Below are 24,551 nucleotides of genomic sequence, written 5' to 3'. Positions count from 1 at the left end.
GTCATGGAAGAGGGATGTAGAATCAAAAAGCTTCATCACACCAGCGTTATACTGTGTAATCACTGCAAATTGCGTGCAAAGGACTCCGAAGTTTTCCATCTTATAATCTGCTTTAATTGTGAAGTACTCTGAAGTTTTCCAGTTTATAATCTGCTTTGACTGTGAAGTACTCCCATGCATCCTGTTTTAATTGTGCTATAAAGCCAAAAGAACCGACCTATTTTGCTACTAGTTTTGGAGCGAATCATTTGTTGTTTTCTGAGCGGCCACTGGGGGCGCAGGAGCAGGATTTGATACTCTTAAGCTTCAAATTAAACAAATGCTTACATCTGTGTAAGTTTTAAAGATAAAGACATCAAAATTGGCACAGTAATAGATATTAAGGAGAGCTTTAAGCATACCAAACCTGAATCGGATTGGGTCATTCGTTGATTTTTAATAATTTTTTATATTTCCCCCGTTGAACCCTTTTCCTGGTATGCAAAGGATCTTAGGAGCGCTGCCGCCCGGGGTGTGATTTAGCTAGCAACAACAACAACAACAACAGCTTAATGCTGTAGGAGATAATTCAAGGGAAACAGGTATGTGGAATGAAGCTGAAAATCCAGCGCACCAGGGAGCCAAATCTCACCTTCTGAGCTTCTGCAGGTGAAAATCCCCCCTTCTCCTTGTCCCAACCCCTTTCCCCAACCACTGATCATTTGATGATTTAGTTGGAAGCTTATAAAGCATGGAAACTGAGCTTACCTTAAGGCAGACGGCTGTACAAATGTACTATAAGGATTTAGTTTATATAGAAGAACAGCATAGACAATATGAGATGAGTATCGGATGGGACAGCTAAGAGAACCAAAGATTAGTAAGCCTGATAAAAGATTGATTCTGTGGTCCTAGTTTGAGCCAGAGTGAATTTGGGGAAGTGCTCTTTCGGATAGCAGAGTCATCCTTTATCTTTGAAAAAAGAGAGACGTTTTTGGGGTGGTGGGAATCTTGGGGCTAACGTACTTTTTAAAGTTAGGTTGCCAACTACAGGATATAGAGGCAGAATGCGAGAAGTCAGTGACTTTTCGAGTTCCTTTGGAATTAGCTAAAACATCACTAATGATATTTATAAGATGGAGGCATTTAGATTTAGAGAAAGCAGCTTATATGAAACTAGACCAATCAGTAAGCTTAAAGCATAATAGTTACCAAGTTTGATATCGGACATAGAGCTATCATAGGACTTAAAAGGAGAAAAGGAAGTTTCATCTGAGATGGGGTTCTATCCTGGCTTCTATCTCAATTCTAAAAGAACTTTTTTGGTGAGAGTCAGGACATGGCCTTTATTGGCAAATTTGTTGTAAGTCTAACTCTTTCTTTTCCATTTCTGCATTAAGTACGACTGATTTGTGTAAATTCATCTGTATACTTTATTTCATTCTGCCCCTGTATAGATGACACACTAAGCCATGGTTAGGATGTTAACCCTTTTGCAGCAAATGGTTAGTGAGCATGTTTAAACTGTGATTATGTAGCCACCACAGCTAAGAAAGGTTCACATGACATGCTGAGCTATAATGTTTAGCTTAAAATGCTTAACCACCGTGGCTTAGTGTATGGTCTGAACAGGGTCTCTAACTGGTTGTATGTGTAACTAATATATTTGTGCATGAAACTCTGCACTTTATTGTGTAAAGACAGTCATATCCCATAGCCCAAGTGAAATTCTGGAAGAGAAGAAGCAAAAACCTGTATTAAATCAATTATCTTTCCGTTTCCCTATTTTCGTGCTGTCTCCCACCCCACCCCGAGTCTAAAAGGTTGAAATGACGCTCCTATGGCTCAGTTACTTGCAAGACTGTTCCAGATCTTGGTTGTCCTGGGTGAAAAGACCCCAACATATTTCTGACTGTAGCAACACCCAGAGCAGGGGGGCAGAAAATAAACCATGTGGTTGAGCACATGAAAGAGGGCATTTCTTGAGATATGCTGGTCCCAGGCCATTTAGGACTTCCAAAGGTCAAAACCAACAGTATTAATTGAATCTAGAAGCAAGCTGGCCACCACTACAGCTGATACAACATCTATAGAATATGCTACCAGAGTGGTATTGCCCTCCTGTTCTGCTTTCGGGCTTCTCAGAAGCATTTGGTTGGCCACCATGGGAAATTGGACGTCGGGCTGATACACCAACTGCGCCCTTATCTGGATGGAGATAGCCTAGATACAGTTATCCATGCTCTGATAACCTCTCGTTTGGATTACTGCAATGCGTTATACATGGGGCTGCCTTTGAAAACGGTCCGGAAACTTCAACTGGTACAAAACAGGGCAGCACGGTTACTAACAGGGACTGGCCGATGAGACCACATTACGCCAGTCCTTTTCCAGCTTCATTGGCTGCCAGTCCAGGTCCGGGCCCGATTGAAAGTGCTGCCATTAACATTTAAAGCCCTAAACAGCTTGGGGCCAAGCTATCTGAAGGAACGCCTCCTCCCATATGTACCTGGATGGTCATCCTCAGGGGTCCTTCTCCACGAGCCCATGCCAAAGGAAATGAGGCAGGTGGCTACCAGGAGGAGGGCCTTCTCTGCTTTGGCACCCCGGCTGTGGCATGAGCTCCCTAAGGAGGTTCGCTTGCCACCTACATTATATGCCTTTAGATGCCAGGTGAAGACCTTTTCATTCCCCCAATATTTTAACAGTCTATAAATAAATTTTAACTGGTGTTTTAAATTTGTAATTTTGCATTACTGCTGTTTTTATCTGGTTGAGCTTTTATAATGTATTTTATATTATGGTTCTATACTGTTTTATACTTTGAATTGTCTTAAATTTGTAAACTGCCCAGAGAGCTCCGGCTATTGGGCGGTATAGAAATGCAATAAATAAATAAATAAATATCAGGGCTCATCTTGCGACTTTAGGATCATCTTGCATTTTTATGATCAGCGGGTCAAAATTTGGGCAGCTGCGTTTTTAGGATCCATTGTTAGCTGCTTGGAGATATCCAACTGGAAAGCAGGATATATGACGTGTGGGTGGGGAAGGGCGGCAAAACAATTGAAAAATAGGCCTTGGCTTGATGCAGAGCAAAGCTATTTTCTTAAGAAATGCCAGGACACTGAAATCAAGGAGCAGCCAAGTGATAGAGGATTATGAGACAGAGGAAATCCCAAGTCATTCTGAAAATCAAGTCAAATATGAATGTAAAGAAGACCCTTCCTTGCTAGCTGAATGGGTTCTGAAGCTGCCGGTTCTTTCACATTTGTTCGCAGCTGGGTACCAAGGGTCCCTATCCAGCCATGGTCCTGAACAGGGCTTATGCCAGTCTTTGCCATGTCTCTGTACATAAAAGATTGCCCCGCTGCTCTGCACTGGAGCTCGCCGTTTTCAAAACTTGGCACAGAACTAGGAACCGAGGCAGAATGACAGTGCCCTCCCTCTACCCCGGCTCTACCGCCTGAAGCAATTCTTCATGTTGACTCATGGTTAAGGCCAGCCTTGGAAGGAGTCACTGAATACACATCCAAGATGCAGTACACTGCCCGAGGAGCTTGTACTGTACTGATTGATACACACACACACACACACACACACACACACACACACAGAGAGAGGCATCCACAATCCCAAGACAGCACAACAAGGACAATCGCAAGAGCACCGCCTGCCAGGAAGTCAGCAAAACTGGAAATGCAGTGTCAGCACAGGAACCCCACATGGGGAATGGTTACTTCCCTGGGCCAGTGATCAGATGATTCATTTGCAGCACCTCCAATGTAGCACTTAAGCACCAAGCTTGAACTTAAAGCATTGTCCTTACCCCTCATTGTTATATGACTGGGGTGCACAACCTCAGGCCCAGGGGCCAGCCGCAGCCCTAAAGCATTCCCCAGAAGGGTTCCCCAGATGAACACACACCCTTCCCCAAGACATTTGGCAACTGAGGCAAAGGACAAGATGGTGCCCTGTCCTCATTCCATCTACAGAAGCCAGGCAGGCAGTTGAATCTTACTTCAACATGGGCAATGGGATAGTGTCCTCCACCGCACTAGAGGGCTCAGGCTCATTTACTGGGTCCAGATCAGGTTGTGGGGCATACACAGCTCTGACTTGCAAAAGAGGTGACCAGCTGGAAGGCTGCTACTGCTGCCCCCCCCTCCCCAGCATCTGTTGCCTGAGGCAATTGCCTTGCTCTGCCTAATGGTAGGGCTGGCCCTGCTTTAACCACCAATTGTTTGTTTTCCCAGCTTTTCCAGAGTTTTCTTCCCAATTCTGAAAAGTCTGAATGCCTCTTCTCAGGCTTAGTTACTGGCAAGAAGGGCTTTAAGCTAAAATATGCTGGGATTTCTGACCCTGCCCTATTGGCCTTTGGCCTCATCCACTACCGGAATGGGGTCCCCCGAGAGCTTCTTCTCAATGGAATTTGGCCCTCGGGTTAAAAGAGGTTCAGCATCCCTGCTCTAGACCTTCCCACTTTGTCTATTAGGTCTGCACCCTTCACAGTAAAACGGAGTGGGAGAAATGGGGAGCAGGAGCCAGGCTAACCCAGACCACACAGAATGCTCCCAAGCAAAGGTAATGGCATGGTAGAGTTAGTGAGAAAGTCTGCGATGAGAGGGCGAAAGCAACAATTCAAGCAAAAACAGCACCAGAGTTAGTGAGAAAGCCACGAGAAGACTGTCTGGTTATTCCATGAGAAAGCTTTCCGGTTCATCCAAGGTTGCCTCTTGGCATTTTTCCCTCCTCAGAAGGAGCACTGGGTGACTCAGCTCAAGGTCACATCCAAGAAACCAGTTGTGAGACCCAAGAAGGCTACATTCCCCCAAAGCTCCACCACCCATCAATTAAGGGGGTGCTAAATGCTAGCACAGGCAAGACAAAGGGAATTCAGTAACATACACATACACACAAGCTCTGCAAGGATTAAGTCAAATTAATATATTTTGGAAAAATATAAGCAGAGACAGATATCCAGTGGAAGGAAGACCGGGGGGAGAGGGAGAGAATCCCAGAAGAGACTTCAGAGCAAGAGGGACAGATTGCATCACTGCATTCAGAAGAGGGGGGGTGGGAGGGGGGGAGGGAGGCATTCAGACACGAGCATAATCTCAAATTAGTAAACAGGAAGTGATACAGAGGAGTGAATTACAGCTCTGGGCCCCTTCTCTTATCCAACGGTGTTACAATCAGTTTTGAAGTGCAGGCGCTCCTCATGACATTCCCCCTAGCCGCACCCCCAAGGAGAGGCCAAAAACGCAGGCAGCGCTGTCGATCCAGATCAACAAACCAGTTCTAGCCATTTTCATCTCCACCAGGAGCAGGTCTTTCCTAAAGTTACTGGGTCTTTGTCGCCCATTCAGGACCAAACCACTTCAAAACACTTTGCTTGATGAAAGAGAACAATAGACTGTTGATGGGAAAATTCATTTGTCCCCAGCTATGGTGAAAATCGCAGCTAAGCTCAGAGGAAACAGGAGATGACAGAGGAGGTCAGCATTCCTGCTAATGTAGTGATGTAGCCACCAATTTGGATGGCTTCAAAAGGTGGTTAGATAAATTCCTGGAGGAGAAGGGTATCAATGGCTATGTCCTGATGGCTATGTGCTCCTCCGTTCTCAGAGGCAGTGAGCCTATGTACACCAGTTGCTGGGGAACATGGGCAGGAGGGTGCTATTGCACTCATGCCATGCTTGTGGGTTCCTGGTCAACAGCTGGGCCAGATCTAAACCAGGCAGGATATAACACTATGCAATCAGTTTGAAAACTGTATATAGAATGTGTCATGCGCCCCAACAATTGTCAGTGCACTTCAATATCGTTATAAAGCAGTAGTGTAGATCTTGCCCTGGTTGGCCTCTGTGTGAACAGAATGCTGGACTAGGTGGATCCTTGGTGTGATCCAGGATGGTTATGTTCTAATAAAATATTGCAGGAGCTGTGCCTCTGAGAGTCCTAATGCCACAAATCCACTGCTCCCATCACTTATGTCCGTTGATTTTTTTTAAAAAAACACATGGTGGAAAATGGCTTAAAAATGCAAGGTTTAGAAACTCAGCTGGTCAGCTACAGTGATGGCATGGAACAGAGGGACTATGCTCCTCCTTATTGGACATATCATCTGCATTCAGGCTGCTTCTGAACAGGATCCTGTTTGCCAATGAAGGTCAAGCAGACACAAGCGTTTGTTCCAAATGTTGGCTATATAGGGTATCCTTCTAGCTGGCCCTAGGTACTCTTTGACCAAAGACTGGCCCAGCCAGACAGGATTTTCATTCTTAGCATTTAAACACTCCACATGCCGTGATTTGCAAGGTAGGTGCCCCGTTCAGCATCAGTGGCCAAGAATCAACCCAGCTTTAAGTAGCTTAGATGTTGGCCAGACCGTACTGTGTGTCCAGCCTAGACAATTCTAATTCTAAGGCTTGAAGAGTACAAGGCATTTAAAAGCTGTGTGCAACCCAGAGCCTACTTACACTCTTACAAAAGTTATTGAGTTCTCAACTCGGGGTCTACTCAGAGGAGCCAATGAAACAGCCGAGGGGCAAATAAACAAATTCTTGCCTTGGCTCTCGTGTTTGGCTTTGAAGAACAGAGCTGCATGTTTTTCCAAGTTTCTGCAGCTTGGAGAGACTGACTTTGTGTGTTGTGGAAACAGCAGAAACAATTTGAGACACTTCATTTAGTCCTTACACACATGGGAAACCTTTTTTGGAAGACCCCAAGCAAAAACGGTCAATGATGAAACCTAAACAAACACATCCTGAGCAAAACTGAAGACAAACTCACTATGGAGTCCTTGTAAGAACGATGCAGCAAGCAACGACCTCAGGGCCAGCCCTACCATTACACAGAGGGAGGCGGTTGTCTCAGGCGGCAGATGCTGGGAGGTGGCAGCAAGATGTTGGAGAAAGAGTTGTATGTCAAGCAGACTGCCCCTTAAGCTAGGCTATTGCTTTCAGGTATCCTGGAGAATGCGGTCTCATTCCCCTTATTGAAGAGAAATTCAACTGCCAATCAAATAAACTTTTGTACATGGAATGGAAGGGGACGCCATCATGTTCTTTGCCTCAAGCAGCAAAATGTCTTGGGCGGGCCCTAAACTAACTACTGACTGAAAGGAATAGAAATTCACTACTGCAAAAGGTGCATAAAGTCAATAGCTTTGGCATGAAACATTCTGCCATAAAGCACTACTGCTACTGAAAAATGCACTCGGGCAACACTTCCCTTTCTGCCATCTTCATACCTAGAAAGGTCTGCCAGGAACGGAAACCCACATGGCCCTGCAACCCACAGTGCAATTCATGTGAGCCCTTTATGCGCATGTGCAGGTGATTCCCATGGCTGCCAAAATCAAGAGAAATAGTATAACATGTGAATCAGCATCAGTGTAAATGCGGCAGTGTGGTAGATAAATGCAGTCAAATGTACCCAGGAACCTATTCACAAAACATGACATGCCTTACAGATGTAGTGGATTTCTCTTGGTGGCTCAAAATAGCCCAATTGACACCCCTCCCGCCAGAAGAAGAGTGCTATAGCTACCTTTCTTGGGACAGATGTATTCCCTTGGTGGTTTCACATGGACCTATGGTCTGATTGGAGTCCACCAGGAGTAGAGCCTTTAGTGTGGTGGCCCCTTCTCTTTGGAACTCCTTGCCCCTGGAGGTCACACTGTGTTGCTTCCGGAGCCTGCTGAAAACAGCTCTATTCCATAAAGTATTCCTTAGCCGACAGCCACAGTTTTTATTGGCATTCTGTTTTTATATATATATATTTAATGGCATTTTAATCTTTGTATCTTTTACAGTTGGACCGTTTATGTTCACTGCTCCGGAATCCGTTTCAAATACAGAGCAGTGTACACATTTCACAAATAAATAAAATAAAATGGACCACAGTTCCAATCACTCTCATCCAGCATGCTCAGGGCTGGCTGTGGATGATGGGAGTTGTAGTCTGACACCTCAAAGACATCCCGTTAGAGAAGGCTGCACTAATGTTTTCAGCAATAACCCACAGTATGAGAATAAATGCATCATCACAACTGCGACCCTTATCCTCCGCTGATGAAGTGTTGGAGGTTCCCCAACCTGGTGCCCTCCAGACTGTTCGGACTACAACTTCTATGTCCCTGACCATTGCCTGGGTCTGATTTGAGTTGAAGTCCAAAACAGCTGGACAGAATCAAATTGGGCAAGACTGTTCTACCACCATAAGTGCAAATGAAAGTGCAGCCCGAAATGCCTCCCCCGAGAGAACTGGAGCCAGGAAGCCAGAGAACAGCATAGCCTTATCCAGATGTGTGGGCTTTAAGCACCTGGCTCAGACAGGAGGATCTGATCAGCTGGGCCCCATCTGTCAGTGATGAAAGTATGCACAGCCAGTTTTCACTTTCCCTCTGTGTGTGCGCGCGCGTGCATTTGTACGATTTTTTTAAAAATCTTATTTGCAGCCAAGGCAAACCATTCTTGGGATTCAGTGTGAGAATTAACTTGCCTGCCCTTAACATCCAACAGGATTCACATATTCTAAAGGGGAAAAAACAGGCACATGAGAATCATTTATTAGTTCAGGGGGCAGCACAGCTGCTGAGCAGGTGACGGGCACCTCCAAAGCTACACACAGTATGCTTTTGATCTCAGAAGCTTGAAAGCAAGGATATCCGAGTCTCCAGATAAAGTCAGTGCATTTAAAACAAACAAGCACATCTACACACTTCCCAGTTTTCACAACTACAATAAGGATTGTGTGGCAGGACCCTGTATCTATATCCTGTCTCCATCCTTTCCAGTTTTGGTTTGTGGGTAGCAGGTTACAAACGTATCCCTAAACAACTTGGGACCAGGATACCTGAAAGAGCGCCTTCCCCCCTATCAACCTGCCTGGTCACTGAGGTCATCTGAAAGCATGCTGCTGGTGGTTCCACATGGACCTATGGTCTTATTGGAGTCCACAAGGAGAAAAGCCTTTTGTGTGGTGGCCCCCTTCCTATAAAACTCCCTACCTCTGGAGGTCAGGTAGGCACCAACCTTGTATTCCTTCTGGTGCCTCCTGAAAACGTCATTCATCCAGGAAGCTTTCCCTGAATGACCAGCCGCGTTTTTATTTGCACCTTGTTTCTCTTAAAAATGTATTTTTATTGTGGTTTTATTCTGCTTTTATTCTTTTAGTTCATTTGTTCACTGCTTCGAAATTCTTGAATGGGGAGCGGTCTAAAAATATTGTGAATGAATGAATAAATAAATGCCCCCTCCTTAGACACGGGGACAGGATGCTCCCTGCCATGGCTTCTCGCCTGCCACAGTAACTAAGAACGCATTAGCCTTGCATTAGCCTCAGTTGACCACCCTGATCTGTACGGTGCCTTTTCGAGTGACTTAGGCGATGCCCAGATGGATGCTTGATCCTCCATGAGAAGGAAGCAGACAGACCAAGGGCCTTTTGGAACAGCCAACTAAGCCCCCAAACTGATTTGGTCTTATCAGGGCCCCTTAAGCAGCTCAAGATACACCATGCTGGCTAACCCTTGCTTTTTCCCCACTCCAACCCGGTGGTAACAAAACCCAATGCTTTTTTAAAAGTCTCTTTCTCCTTTTCTCCTGCCATCAGTCAAATCAGAGGCTTACAACTGTTGTGTGCGTGTTTTGAAGATAAGGGCCAACCTACACTTTGTGAAGGAGCTCTGCAAGCGAAAGAAAAACACAGGACGGCCATGCGATACGGCCATGCCAAAAGAACAGTTTTTTTGGAAAATCTGTCAGCCAAGTTCAACCTTCGGCCATGCTGGCTGGGGTTGATGGGAGTTGTAGTACAAAACATCCGGAGGGTGCCAAGTTGGGGAAGGCTAGTATAAGGAGTCATTTGCAAAGCCATCAGCACTTGCTCTGAATTCTTTGTTATAATCGCAGCTTTAAGATTTTAAATGTTATATTGTATTTTATGGTGCATTTAATTGCCCCCAACCGCCCAGAGAGCTTTGACTATTGGGCACTATAGAAATGTAATGAATAAATAAATAAAATTATTTACAGCACAGTTTCATTGCTCTGAATCTCTCTTCTTTTTTTCTTTTATCTAAACCTAAATATTATTCTTGGTCCTCCCACCCCTGTATAGTAGACGCCAGCATTTGAAATGCCTTTCTGTTACAGAATCTTTCGAAGGAGGAGGGATTCCCCCCCCAAAAAAAAGGTCTGAAAATGGATTGAAAAGGCATTTCTATAAACCTGACGTGACGCGTGAGCCGGAGGCACCTTAAAATCAGCCTCTAAGCCGCTCTGAACTGCCCACGGGTTTCCACCCCACCCCCCAACCCATTTGTTCACGGCTTCCCTCTTTGTTTCCTGCTTTGTGGCTTGCTGGCGATAGCTTGCCATGATGGCCAAGTCAGTGAACTGTGGCTGGCGCTTAGCCTCCAAGCCGCAAGCCATTGTTTGAAGCAGATTTCCCATTTGCTCACCTGGACATTATAACAAATTTTGGTTAGCCTAACTGGGAAACCAGAAGGGATGCAAACAAGCAGAAAGAACAAAGTGTACAAGTCCACAACTCTCACACTCCTTAATTTTAAAGGCACCCAAGTCTTTTTTTCTTTCTTTTTTTAAAACAGGGCTAGCGGTCTTTTTTTGCAACCTTTTGCCGATACAGCTATTTTTCTAGGCTAGGATTGCAGAATCCATAGTCTGCAGCCCTAATCTGGCTCAAAAAGCCTCCTGTAGAGGATTCCACCCCACCCCCAAAGTGGAAATCCCCTGTGCACTGCTCTCACTTCCATTGGGAGGGAAAGCCAGCCTGTAGAGAAATCCTTGCGGTTATCTCCAATGTCAGGTTGGAGATAACAGCAGGGATGCAGGCAGATGAGCCACTCTGCCTGGTGCCCGAACAGGGATGTTGGGTGCTGTGCAAAGCCAGGGACACATCAACGCCTGGAAGATTACTAACTTTTTTATTTCTTTTTGTTAACTTTATTTCAAAATAAAATAAAATATCACAATTAAAAAACGAAACAAAAAAGGAAGAACAGCTATTAGTCCCAGTACCAGCCAAGTTCCTTTCACTATGGCACAGAACAGGTAATCCAGCCTATAAAACAGTCCTATGCCTCTGTTCTTTTGTAATGCAATCTGGGACTAGACTCACCAGGGACAGTGGGGTGCAATCGCTAATGTAAATGGCTCTGGGCTACTGGCGTTGCACTAGAGTAGGCCCTCTGGATATGTTAGGACAATGCCATATGCAGCCCTTTGGATACTGCCCCAGGTGAGCAAGTCTGGAGATAAGCAAAAGAGATTTGGGGCAATGAGGAGAAAGGAGAACATTCCTGCACCCCCAATCCATAAATCCTTACACAAACAGCTGGATATTAAGAAACATCCCCACAGTATAGCCAGAGGTCATGCAGCTCCCAACCTATAATCGTTATAGAGACATATTAAAAGACTGATTTCTTTTTATTGTGCCTTCAAAAACTGAGTTATTAGATGTTCGCTGCTCCCCCCCCCCCCAAGTATTCTATTTATTTGAACTAGCTTTATTTAATATTATTTTATGATGCAATTTGGCTGGCTGGTGTTTTGGCCGTACAATGCTTTGGAAACAATATGTAGTTCAGAAGGTGGAATAAAAGTCTGAACAAAGGTTGGATAGACAGAGGTCTCTGGGCTGACCTGCTAATGAGAAGCTTGGTGGTGAATTGCAGGGTTGCAAAAAGAAGCATACATTTAGGTATACAATGTTCTGACCACTCTCAAACCCAGTTTTTGGAACACAAAGAGACATCTAAAACAGAAGTCAACGGTCTTGTCAACTTACACACTGTCAGCAAAAAAGAAAAGAGAAAAGGTGTCTATAAATGCCCACTCAGCAGCAAGAGCCCTAGAGCAGCTGCTTGCGGGCTTCCCATAGGCAAAGAAACTCCTTGTCATCAGTCACAACACTCATGCCCTCATTTCCTCCAAGTACCTGAGAGGCAAGTATCACCCCATGCATCCCACACCAATCCCAACAGTCAAAGCCAACAGGCTATACAGAAGGAAGTGAAAAGGGAAGCAGAGACATTCCACCAGCCTTGCTAAAAACTGCTTCATTTTTCCTCTTCCCTCCCCATGTCCTTTTCCTTGTGTGTTATGTCCTTTTCCTTCTTCTTCTTTTTTTAAGTAACCCTATCTCAGCTTGTTTTGCAGATTGTCTGTAAGCCTCCCTGGGAGGCTTTTTGGCTCTGGATTGGGATAAATCACTAAAATAAAACCAGGATCAATTGGGGGGCCAAAACCAGATGAAAAGAGGGCATTCCCCTCATGCATCTGCTCCCATTCACATATAAAAGTGTGTATTTGGAGGAGGAAGCCTTTTGCAAAAAGGAACGCATGGGCGAGGAGTGCCGGATTCTTGCCCCCCAAGGGTTGCGCCAGCTGCTTTTCTCCCTACTGGCCTCTGATACGGAAGTGGGATTGGGAAGGAAAACAGTGGCTGGTGCAGCAGATAGAGGAGAGAGTTCAACATCCTCCTTTTACGGTGGATCCAGATGGACAGCTCCTAGGTCCAGCAATCAAAATGCACTGAGCAGCTATTCCATCATTCCCTTACAGAATTTTGCCAGCAAGGAAAAAAAAAAAAGGATGGTGGGAAAACACAAGAGGGTGACAAATTGGAGACGCTATCCGAAAAAAACCCACCCACCTACCCTCCATAAAATCCTGTGAATGAGACAAGTGTGATTGCACAATAAAAGCTTCATTTGGAAGCACCTTTACCCTTAAAGACAGACCCCACCACATTCAGATTTAGAAACGAATAAGAAAAAACACATGTCTGCCACGTTTCTTCTAGTTGGGGCCTCAGCCAACCTAATTCTGAGTGACACAGGATACAGGGTGGGGGAGCTAATTGGCGAAAAGGTAAGAAAGAAGAGCAGAAACACTCAATAAGTGGTACACAGCTAGGTAAATTTAGAACCGGGATTAGGGCACAATCCTATGCATGTTTAGACAGAAAAAAAATGTTCTACAACTTCCTGGGATTTGCAAGATTCCCCCCTCTGTCTAAACATGCATAGGACTGCACCCTTAATAAGACCTTATTGGAAGGAAGAGTGGGGTTTAGATAGCCATGTAATTACTTTGGTTGTGAACCACACAACTCAGCATTTCTCTCCCTCGCCCCACAACCACAGTCCCATGCTTGACAACAGCTTTGACGTTCCTGATACATAAAAAGTGCCCTGCTGGATCAGACCGAGGGTCCACCTAGTCCAGCACCCTATTCACACAATGGCCAACCAGCTGTCGGCCAGGGACCAACAAAGCAGAACCTGGTGCGACAGCACCCTCCCACCCATGTTCCCCATCAACTGGTGCGCACAGGCTTACTTCCTCGGATACTGGACATATCACATAACCATCAGGGCTAGGAGCCATTGATAGCCGCCTCCTACTCCAGGACAAAAACAGCAAAGCTGTTTGCCAAACCCTCTTTAAAAATACATAAATAAAAATACTCTGAACATATGCTATTGTGCATTTTAAACTCACCTAAATCACAGCACTATGTTGACTGCGGGTATAGAATGGACTTTCCTTGCACTACCTGCAACCCTGCATTCAATTAGCAGAAGACACACTAAAATGGAACAATCATCCCCTTTGACTGCTGGGTTTTGTAGGGATATTTGAGAGTTTAAAGTTTTTAAAGAAAGGTAACTGAAAACCTGAACCACAAAATCACAGAATCGGGGAGTTTCAGCTTTTCACGGCACATCCATGAATTATGTCCATAGTTTTCTAATCAGATATCCCCCACTCACCCACCCATCCCACTCTATAAGCTATTAAACATTTGGGAATTAAAGGATAAAGACGGATTTCATTTGATGACCTCGCTCTATAAGATTAAGATGATTACGCGATGTGAAACTAAGAGAGAAATTAAACTGGACCTTTCCCCTCCGTTTCTGTATCTGCTGGATGGACCTTTGCTGGTGACGAGATGGCAAGTTTCACTGTGAGAGGGTGGACAGAGGGAGGAGGAGAAAAATCCACCAAAATGGGAGACCAAAGGTTACTTTGGGGGGGGGGGGGGTTGTTGAACTGATAAACACGTTATTAGCTTTTCTAGCAAGGCTACGAGTCTCCCATTCCTGACTCTATATCGCAGCGAGGGGAAGTTTGTCTGTTTGTGAGCAGGGACTATTTATAAAATTAACAGATATGAGCTGGCCTTAAGCACAACGCTTGTTGAGAAACTCCCTCGTTGCATTTCTCACGACCCCGGGGCAAAAGGAACTTTAAGACTCAAGAGAGTGAAAAAAAAAAGTTTTTTTTTCCTTCTTAAACTTTTTTGTAATACATAGGAACTGGCTGATGGGCTTTTAACTCTCACTGTGCTGAATGGGGGGGGGGGGAACTCATTTGTTTTAAAATTGTAATGATAGCAATCGTAAATTGTCTTTTGGGGTGGAATTTAGCCAGCGAGGCGAATGGGACCCAAAAAGGTTTTGCAAGAGTTTTCTGTCGCTGCGGGTGCTGGGCTAATAGTTTAGATCCTCCCCACAGCGGGTTCAAGATCCAGTGTTCGAATTCCCAAGGGTTCCTAATGGGAGGGGGGCTTTTTCTCAGGGGTACACTGTATGCTTTGGATACAAATAGTTTCAAATTCAGTCCTTTTAGGGTGCTTCCAGATGGGAGCTTTCTAATCACAGCATCCACCATCTATAGATACAGCACAGTAGAAGTAGGATTCTGTCAAATCAACCAAGAACCAGAACATTATTCGCACGTCAGGTATCGCAGCAGCTTTCGACGCAAACAGAGCAGAAGCAACAAACAGATGTGTGGTTTTGCACAATCCACTAACGTAAATGAACTCCACTGACAGTAAAGTCAGCGCAGGACTGTGAGATACTTAACACAAGATACACCAGCTGGGCACACTTATATGAGAGTGATACGCCAGGGATCTCATGGGTGATATGCAAAAGTTTAGTGGTATTCATTAAGGACCCACTGGAAGATTCAACACAGAAGGTTCGGGAGAAACTATGACCTGGTTCAGAGGAGTTGAAAAAAACTGAGCACATAGAGTGGACTTACTCTCTGGAATGGTCTATTGATGGCAGTAAAGATCTGTTGTTGCTGAGTGGCCTTACACCACCTGGTACCCTCCAGATATTTCGGACCACGACTCCAACTCTACTATTCTATGATTCCAAGTATTCCTAACCATTGGCCGTGTGAGCTGGGGCTGATGGGAACTGAAATCTACAGCATCTGGAGGGCACCAGTTTGGGAAAGGGTGTTGTAGAACAAACTTCGCCAACCTGGTGCCCTCCAGACGTGTTCAGACTACAACCCCCATTATCCCCAGCCAAGGCCTAACACATCTGGTGCGTACAAGGTATGGGAAGGTTGATGCAACAGTTGTTTTTCTCGGATTGAAAAAACTCTTCTTTTTTTTTTTTGTCAAAGTGATGTCATTTTTGTAAGAATTCCTACAAAATCTCACAAATAGCTCTTTAGGTCTTTAACAAATAGGCCAAGAAATGAAAAGCCCTAGGAACCTGGCAGCAGCCTTGATATTCACAGATCCTCCTTTCATACCGCACAGTCACTTAGCATCAGGTCATATTTGCAAGTAGAAATCTTTGTATATACATGTAGAAGTTTGCTCATCAGCCAGAAGACACCTCTGAAGGAACGCCTCCTCCCATATGTGCCTGCCTGGACCTTAAGATCATCCACAGGGGTCCTTCTCCGCGGAGGCAGGTGGCTACTAGGAGGAGGGCTTTCTCTGCTGTGGCACCCCGGCTGTGGAACGAGCTCCCCAGAGAGGTTCTCTTGGCACCTACATTGTTTTCCTTTTGTCACCAGCTGATAGACCTTTTTATTTTCTCAGTATTTTAACACCTAATTTAACTTAAATTTAAACTCTGCTGTTTTAATTTTATATTTAACCTATTATTACAATGTAAGCCTATGCGGCAGGGTTTTGCTATTTTATTGTTTTACTCTGTACAGCACCATGTACACTGATGGTGCTATATAAATAATAATAATAATAATAATAATAATAATAATAATAATAATAATAATATCAATTTTTGCTGTGTGGTTTTATCCTGGTCATGCTTTTTATATTGTATTTTGTATTTGTGTTTTTAAATTGTTGGTTGTTTTATTATGTTCTTCATGGTTTTGGTTTTTGTGAACCGCCCAGAGAGCTTCGGCTATTGGGCGGTATAGAAATGAAATAAATAAAAATAAATAAAAATAAAATAATTTTTTAAGGTTAAATTTCACATCATGTCAGGACCACCACATATCAAGAGGGAAAGATTAAACCTCCCACCACATTTTTTCCCCTGAATCCCGCCCCCCCTGGTTGGGGAAGTTAAAAAAAGCCGGACACCAATGAAGCCCCGCCCCCCGCGCTTTTTAAAATTTATTTATTTTATTATTTATTTATTTATTACATTTCTAAACCGCCCAATAGCCGGAGCTCTCTGGGCGTTTTAAAAAAATCCCTCCCCTGACCTGTGCATGAGAGGAATTTCAGGGGAAATGCTAGTGGGTAGAGAGCATTTAACCCTACCCTTCCAGTGCATGCTGGTCCCAATTCAAATTGGGACTTGGACTTATTCTATGGTTTAAAAAATGCCAACAGTTTCTCCTCAGCTCAGAAGTACTTCTTCCCAAAGCACATGGTTAAACGATAGAATACACTTCCAAAAGATTGTAGTGACAGCCAACTATTTGAACGGCTTTAAAAGGGGGTTGGAGGAGAAGGCTGGAGGAGAAGGCTATCAATGGCTACTCGCCCTGATGGCTCAATGCTACCTCCAGTATCACAGGCAGTAAGCCTGTGCCCACCAGTTGCTGGGGAACCTGGGTGGGAGGGTGCTGTTGCGGCCATGTCCTGCTTGTGAGTCTCCCATGGGCAGGTGGTTGACCTCTGTGTGACCAGAATGCTGGAGCAGATGGACCCTTCATCTGATCCACCAGGGCTCTTCCTGTGTTCTTAGTTCCTGACCTTTTAATTCTTATAATACTGGGGTGCATAAATGCATCAGAACTCATATTGGCACTAGCTGGGCTTCCAAGGGCAGAGCTTGATGTAAGACACCAGGGAGAGAATGGAAGGTCTACGGGCATAAGTTCATTGCAAAATATCCTCTTATGTTACATTACCCGATGGGGTAGGGGGGATCCGGTATCTGATAGGGCTGTGCTCTGCTTCACTTCGGTTCTTAGAACTGATAGCGGAGCAGCCTGAGTCGCCTCCAACAAAGGCAGGGATGGATCGGGTTGGGGGAGCTGCGGATCGAGATGAAGTGGATCGAGACCAAGCGTATCCTTCACCTCGATCCAGAGCTCTGAAAAAAGGTAAGTGTGGCGGGAGGGGGGCTTACCTGGTGGCGGCGCAGTCCATGCAGTGACGGCGGCAGAGCCAGGTAAGGGGGCAGGAGGGGAGGGGAGCTTACTTGCCTCCGTCGCGGTCCGGCGGCGTATTCAACTGAGGCCCAGGCCTCAAACCAGAAGACCAGGCCGCTGCGGCCTGGTCTTCCGGTTTGAGGCCTGGGCCTCAGTTGAAGCTGCCACCGGACCACTTCAGAGGCAGGTAAGTGCTGAGGGGGGTTTATAGTCATTTGATTTTCAATGCAAGTCTATGGGGGGGGGGGAAACACGGAGCTCCGATCCAGATCCGGAGCCCCACAGCGGAGCGGAGCATAGGTGGATCAACGCAGGATGGAGCGGACCCGATCAGGAAGTTGTGGATCCCGGGGGGGGGGGGGGGAGGTCCGTGCACAGCCCTAGTATCTGACTTGTCAAGAAAGGCTCTTGCTGGGGGAGAAAAGCAAAGGAAATGTTGCAGTTAATCGTGGCCAATGTGGAATTTCCCTTCTGCATTCCCTCTTCCCATCTCAGAAAGTTACAACAGGATTCTAGAGATCCGAGCTAGAAAGAAAAACAAGGGTCCACCCAGCCCCATTCCCCTGAGAGGCATGCCAGAAAAATAATAATCACAATAATGTTCCCAACAGCGTGTTTCGGAGTCATCTTTTCCATCTCCTTTTAAAGCTATCAGGCAAATGCCACATGTGTGGACTCACAGGATTCGCATTCCCAATGCCCCATGTGTCACGCAGGGCTGGGGCAAGGAAGACAAGGAGGACAAGGCACAAAGGAAGCAGGCCAGGATAAAGGCCCCCAGCTCAGTTGACTTGGGTGGGTTTCGGCTTCTCCGAATTAGGAGCTCTATATCTAATTTTTATGACATGGATGCTGGACTTCAATTCTGCTGGGCTTCATTTTCCCCACCCCCAAAACAGCAAATAAATAAATAAAACACACCTCTGTCTTGGACATCCCTGATCAGAACTTCGATTGGTGAATGCCAGGCACTCTGCGTATAGGCACTGCTTGTTATTTTAGGGTGACCATATTTTGGAAACCAAAAAGGAGGACAACATGGTCGGCCCCCAAGGGGGCATGTCTAGCACCAAGGGGGCGTGCCCACCTGAACATAGCCTTGGTCACATGTCTGATTTTACAGCACACATTTAAGACAAATCTGTTCTACAAAATAATTTTAAAACCTCAATTATTAAAAAATTCCTAAAAAATCAATGGATGAACGGATCTGTTTCAAATTTGGTATGGCTAAAGCTCTACCTAAAACCTATCATAGTGCAAAGTTTCATGTCTTTATCTTTAAAAATGATGGAGTTATAAGCATTTTTGTTAATTCCCATTAGAGCTGCTCTTTGGCCGGGGAAGATTGGAAAAATCTGGATTTCCCCTCCCCCTCCCGGATTTGTCATCAAAAACCCGGACAAATCCAGTCATATGGTCACCCTAGTTATTTATTATTATTACATTTATACCCCAGCTTGTTTCCCAAAGCACTTTACATAATTCTCATCCTCTCCATTCTGTCTTCACAACAACCCTGTGAGGTAGGTTGGGCTGAGAGTCAGTAACTGGCCCAAAGTCACCCAGTGAGCTTCATGGCTGAGTGGGGCCTAGAACGTGGATCTTCTGTGTCCCAGCCCAACACTCTAACTACTAGGATCTACAGCCTTTCCCAAACTGGTGTCCTTCAGATGTGTTGGTGTACAACTTAAGTCCCATTCATTTCAATGGGGCTGTTCTGAGTAGGGCTATAGATCAAATGTGGCTCTTTGTAAGTGTGCACCGTTCTCACAGTATATTCTGAATGCAATTTTTCCCCAGTGCAGATTTTTTAAAGTGTGTGTGTACAAAAATCAGTGTATGCATAGAGTTTTTTTTTTTTTTTACTGTGCGTGTATGTACAAAGCATACTCAGCACAGTACCCCGCTAAGCCGATGTGACCCCACCTCACTTTTCTGGCCTTGCAGGGCTGGTGCAATTGCAGCTACGGATGAGCCATGGGAATGTACCGCCAAGGATTCGTTAAGCACTCTTGCCAATTTTACAGAAATTATTTGTGGTAATATGTGCTCAAGGCCCCCTCGAACATTTGCACAGTGTTTCACAGAGAGATTATCAGCTGCCCTCTGATGAGGAGTTTGCAGTCCAAGTTATACTAAGGCAAACAAACAAAGGAGAAGTTCAGAAAAGGGCACAGCATGACAATGATGCAAAGCCAACCCTGACCAAGCGTGTGCCCTCTCCTGACGCCCCCGAACCAAAACCTCAAAGCCCGGTGCTGACGTGCTCATGAAGGCATGGAGGGGGGGAGAGGGGCCAGATTGGTGCCTGAGGATGGGTGCAGGGAGCACGTGACTCCCTTGTTACAGCAGCTTCACTGGACACCGTTCCGTTTCTGGACGCATTTCAAAGTGCTGTCTATGATCTATAAAGCCCTGTATGATTTGGGACCAGGCTACCTGAAAGACTGCTTTCTGCTACATGAGCCTGCCTGGGTTTTAAAGATCTTTGGGTGGGGTGGGGGGAGGCCCTTTTCTCATTCTGGCCACCAACACAGACACGTGGCAGAGGCTTCTCAGTGGTTGCTCCCAGCTCTGGAACTCCATTACCAAGGGAAGGTAGGCCAGCTAATGCTCCATTCTCCTTACATTGGCAGGTAAAGACATGTTTATTCAGACAGGCCTTTAGTAATGGAACTGGGTTGCTGTTGAAAGGGGTGGGAAGAGATGTTATTTCTTTGTTTATTGAAGTGTTTTATTTGTGTTTTTATTCTCTTCCAAAATACTCCATTCCATACCCTCTCTGCGTCCTCTCCCACCCCAGCCCCCTGGGTTACTCCCCATTCCATGCCCACTGGACATGCTGAGTCTCACTGGGCTGTCTTTGAGAATGAGGGGACCAGGTGTTCCTGCTTTAGGGCTTTTTCTAAAGGCGTTCTCCAAGCCTGCAGTCATGTCCCTTGCGTGCACGGATGGTACTCTCTTCAATTAAAATAGAAGCTGGTATTTTCAGGATGTTGAATTCTGCAACCAGTACCACCCCCTGAGCTACTTAAAAGTGCAGGATAGGCACCGTCCTGTGTATATTGGCCTATCTCCTAGCTCAGGAGTGGGGAAACCCAGGTCCAGTGGCTAAATCTTGCCCTCCTGAAGTCCCTATCTGGCCCTTCGGGGTTTCCCAAAAGGCCCCGCCCCTGAAGTGAATTGGATTCTGAAGTGAATTGGAAGCCAATGAAGAGATTTCAGAAGCGGAGTAACATGGTCAGAGCGGCGAGCCAAGAAGATGATCTTTGCGGCAGAGTGGTGGACCGAGACCAACGGACTGATGTGAAAAGAAGGAAGGCCAGAGAGAAGAAGGTTGCAGTAGTCCAACCGTGAAATAACCAGCGCATGAACAAGTGTCTTGGCAGAAGAGACAGACAAAAATGATCGAATCCTGGCAATATTATACAGGAAAAAACGACAAGATTTAGCTACTGCCTCAATATGAGGAATAAAGGAGAGCGAGGAGTCAAATATAAAGCCAAGGCTACGAGCTTCCAAGCTTTAAATTTGTATTTTAATTTTTTATTTTAAATTTAAAATTTTAAAATTTAAAATTTGCATTGCTGCTGTTTTTTTAATCTTGGCTGTGCTTTTATATTGTATTTTATATTATGGTTTTATACTGTTGTTTTGTTTTGAATTGTCTTAATTTTTTAAACCGCCCAGAGAGCTTCGGCTATTGGGCAGTACAGAAATGCAATAAATAAATAAATAAGCCAATGTGGACGCTGACAGAATCCACCAGCTGAAGGCACAGCACACTGTCTGAAGACAAATGTCCTAAGATCCCCCCAATGTACCATTCAAGATGGATCTATCAGTGACATATATGCTATGATGGGACAAGGGAGAGGGCTGTTGTGGGACCCAGACTGCTGTGGGACCCAGACTATGGAATGCCCTCCCCTTGGAGGCCTGACTGGCACCAACACTGATTTCATTTCAACGCCAAGTAAAAACATGGCTTTTTAACAAAGCCTTTGGTGGTTAAATTCACTAATATGGCATGTTGTTTTAACTGCTTTTAAATTATATACTGTTTTAACTTGGTTCATGGTTTAATTTGTTTTAAACTGTGCATATTTGTTTTATACTGTATGCTTTTATCTGTATGCCACTCTGAGATGTTAATGATATAGGGTGGGATATACATGTTTTAAATAAATAAATAAGTAATATATAGTCTGATGCATGGATAATAAATGGCTAAGGAAGTTCAGTAATCACAGATGCTATACCAGTCTTCACCAAGCTTTCATATTTCATAGAATCATAGAATAGCAGAGTTGGAAGGGGCCTACAAGGCCATCGAGTCCAACCCCCTGCTCAATGCAGGAATCCACCCTAAAGCATCGCTGACAGATGGTTGTCCATCTGAACTCTTCAGATGTGTTGGAATACAACTTCTATCATCGCCACCCTGGTCATGCTGATGGGAGTTTTAGTCCGACACATCTGAAAGGTATCAGGTTGAGGAAGTCCAATCTACCCAGTTTCTACCAATCTGCCTTATAATGCACAGCCACAAGCTGTCCCCATCATGCCCTCCAAGTGCAAGCTGAGATAGTTCTTGCACATGTATTAACTCTTTAGAATCCAGAGCTGATGAGACTCAAGCTAGAACACACCCTTGGCAATGTCATCATAGATCCCCATTCCAGGTGAAAGACTCCTGTCACATGAACTGGGATTTTTCTTGATCTTTTGAGGCTGGTTTTTGATTTCCAAGAATTTTTATATTAGTGTGTGTATTTTTTTCTCTCATTTAAAAATTTGAACAGGGTGCACTTGGGAATATCTGAAAAGCCGCCTTGAGCTAGAAAGGAAAGGTGGCCCATAAATGCACCAGGGAGAGTAAAATAAACAAGTGTGCCTCTCCACCCTTGGAATGGTTTAAGGAAAACCATGGAGAGTGGAACTTCACCGGAGAGTTTCCTGCAGAGGCTTTCTTGTAACCAGGCAGCAAAAGAAAGGCAGAGAAAAAACAGAAAAGCAAAACCCTTCTACTGTAGATTAGAGTTTTAATAAGTACCTTAGCTCACATCCAAGTGACCTTCTAGTGATCTATATATCTATCCCTCCTTCCCTCCCTCAAGTATCTTGAATCTGTAGAACAGCTAACAATGCAATCCTATACATGCTAGGAGCCGTAGGACTCCCCCCCCCCCTTCTAAAGATGCATAGTATTGCACCCTAACAGGATTTTCCTACTGCCCTCATAACTGCTGGAGTGTAACTGGGGCTGAGAGGGAACATGCTAAAACAAATGACAAGAATGCCCATTGAAAATAATGGGAACTCCCTTGAAAGGCCATAGGAATTAATGGGTTGGTGCCCCTGACAATGCCAGCTGATCCGGGCTCCTTTGAAATCAATGCAAGCTACAAAACACAAGGAATGGAATGGAATTTGAGAGTGATGGAAAGGGGCAGAGGGATAGAAATGAAACAAGACGGTCCAATTTATTTGATTCTCTTCTTCCAAGAGCTCAGGATCTTTTTCTATCCCGCCCTTATTCTCACAACAACCCTGCATGGTAGCTTAAGCAGAGAAAGAGGGAGATCGATCCAGCGTCACCCACCGGGCTTCATTGCTGAATTCGGAACTCTAAGTCCAACACTAACCGCTACGCCACACTGTCCCTGGAATCAGTCTACCTCTGCATGGCAATGAAATGCAAGACAAAGCCCACAGAGACATGTGCCCGTACGCGCGATGCCTCTGACATGGCAGGCTCCGGGGGGGCGATCCTTCTGCCCATTTACCCGGGAGTAGGGGTAAATGGGGCTTCCTTTCGAGTAAACGCGCCTCGGGATCGCGCCATCCGAGTCTCAGCGAAAACCAGCGCTTCCGGCCTCAACCCCATCCCATCCCGGCGAGTGTAATTCGCAGGCACAAGACGGCAGCCTCGTTAATCCGGAATAACTCACGCTGCCGGGTTCTTTCCCTGCTGACCATCACTAACCAGGGGGATTAGAGACAACCGCCGCTTCCTCCGTCGGCAGCACGGAGAACAAGAATCCCGAGAAAGAAGCCCACCTTTCAGCATCCCCGGGCCCCCCATATCCATGGCATAACACGCCGATTAGCCAGTCGCTAAAGGAGGGTCAACTAATACGCATCAAGGACCCCCCCTCCCCTCAAAACGAGCAGAAGTTCTCCGTTCATTTCAGCTGCAATTCCTGGTACCCCGGCTGGAGTCTCTTATAGCGCAGTCCTAGCCAGGTTAACTCAGAAGTAAACCCCACCGTGTCCAATGGGCTTACTCGCGGGTAGAGCGCGCGCAGGGGGCTCGCGGGGGCCTCCAGCAGGAGAGGGCAGCGCAGGGCAGGAGGCGGCGCGCAGGAGGAGAGACGCTCCAAGTTGCGGAGAAGGAGAGCGAGACGGGAGGGGTGGGAGAGAGGAGACTTCGCTCGCGTCCGCCGGCGTGTTCTAGGTCGGCGGGGCGCAGGATCGGGCCCAACCCCTCCAGCCGGGGGGGGGGGCAGGGGAGGATACCCCCCCTCCTCCTCCCGCCAGAGGATCACCCACTCACCCAGCAACGCCGCCAGTCCCAGGGCCAGCGGGAGCGGCTCCATCGCGCCGATTCCCCACGGAGACGCCTGGACGCGCTGCGCTCCGCTCCGGAGAGAAGAAAGCCAGAGCAGCAGGTGCAACAGCCCCAGCCCGCGAGTGGGAGGGAGGGAACGGGCGGGGAGGAGCCGCTCCAGGTGGGGCGTGTCCAGCAGGTGGGCGGAGGGTAGGGGCGGCGCCCCAGGGCAGGAGAAGAGACCTATCAAGGGGAAAGGGGGCGGTGCGCACAGGTGGAGGGCGGAGACTCAGAGGGGGGGGAGGAGGAAAAGGAGGGAGGGGAGCAAAGTGGAAGCACGTGGTTCTTTCTTTTAATAAAAGTTCGACTTTAAAGGAAGCTTCCTTAGATCACCCTCCGGATGACTTGGACGACAACTTTAATGATCCCCAGCCAGCATGGGAGTTGTAGTAGGACACATCTGGAGGGCGCTAGGTTGGGGAAGGCTGGCTTAGATTTTCATCCACCCCTTTTCCCTTCTTCTACCTGCCTAGATTCGAAATGCACACCGGTTGTCTGTCACTAAGCGCAGCCTGGAGTTT

At 46.0% G+C, this 24,551-nt stretch overlaps 1 protein-coding gene across 1 annotated transcript in view; it reads right to left on the bottom strand.

Moving 5' to 3' along the window:
- Window positions 1-24,097, bottom strand: part of ESAM (endothelial cell adhesion molecule) — a 71,672-nt gene extending 47,575 nt beyond the window's left edge. The window contains exon 1 of the mRNA XM_063139104.1: window positions 23,977-24,097. Coding sequence (XP_062995174.1) covers window positions 23,977-24,019 — 43 coding nt within the window. The 5' untranslated portion in view covers window positions 24,020-24,097. The remainder of the gene's footprint in view (window positions 1-23,976) is intronic.
- Window positions 24,098-24,551: the final 454 nt, after the last annotated feature.

Source organism: Elgaria multicarinata, chromosome 12 (genome assembly GCF_023053635.1).
Source record: "Elgaria multicarinata webbii isolate HBS135686 ecotype San Diego chromosome 12, rElgMul1.1.pri, whole genome shotgun sequence".
Classification (NCBI taxonomy): Eukaryota; Metazoa; Chordata; class Lepidosauria; order Squamata; family Anguidae; genus Elgaria; species Elgaria multicarinata.
Note: the sequence above shows the minus strand (reverse complement) of the source record. Positions and strands in the feature narration are given on the sequence as shown.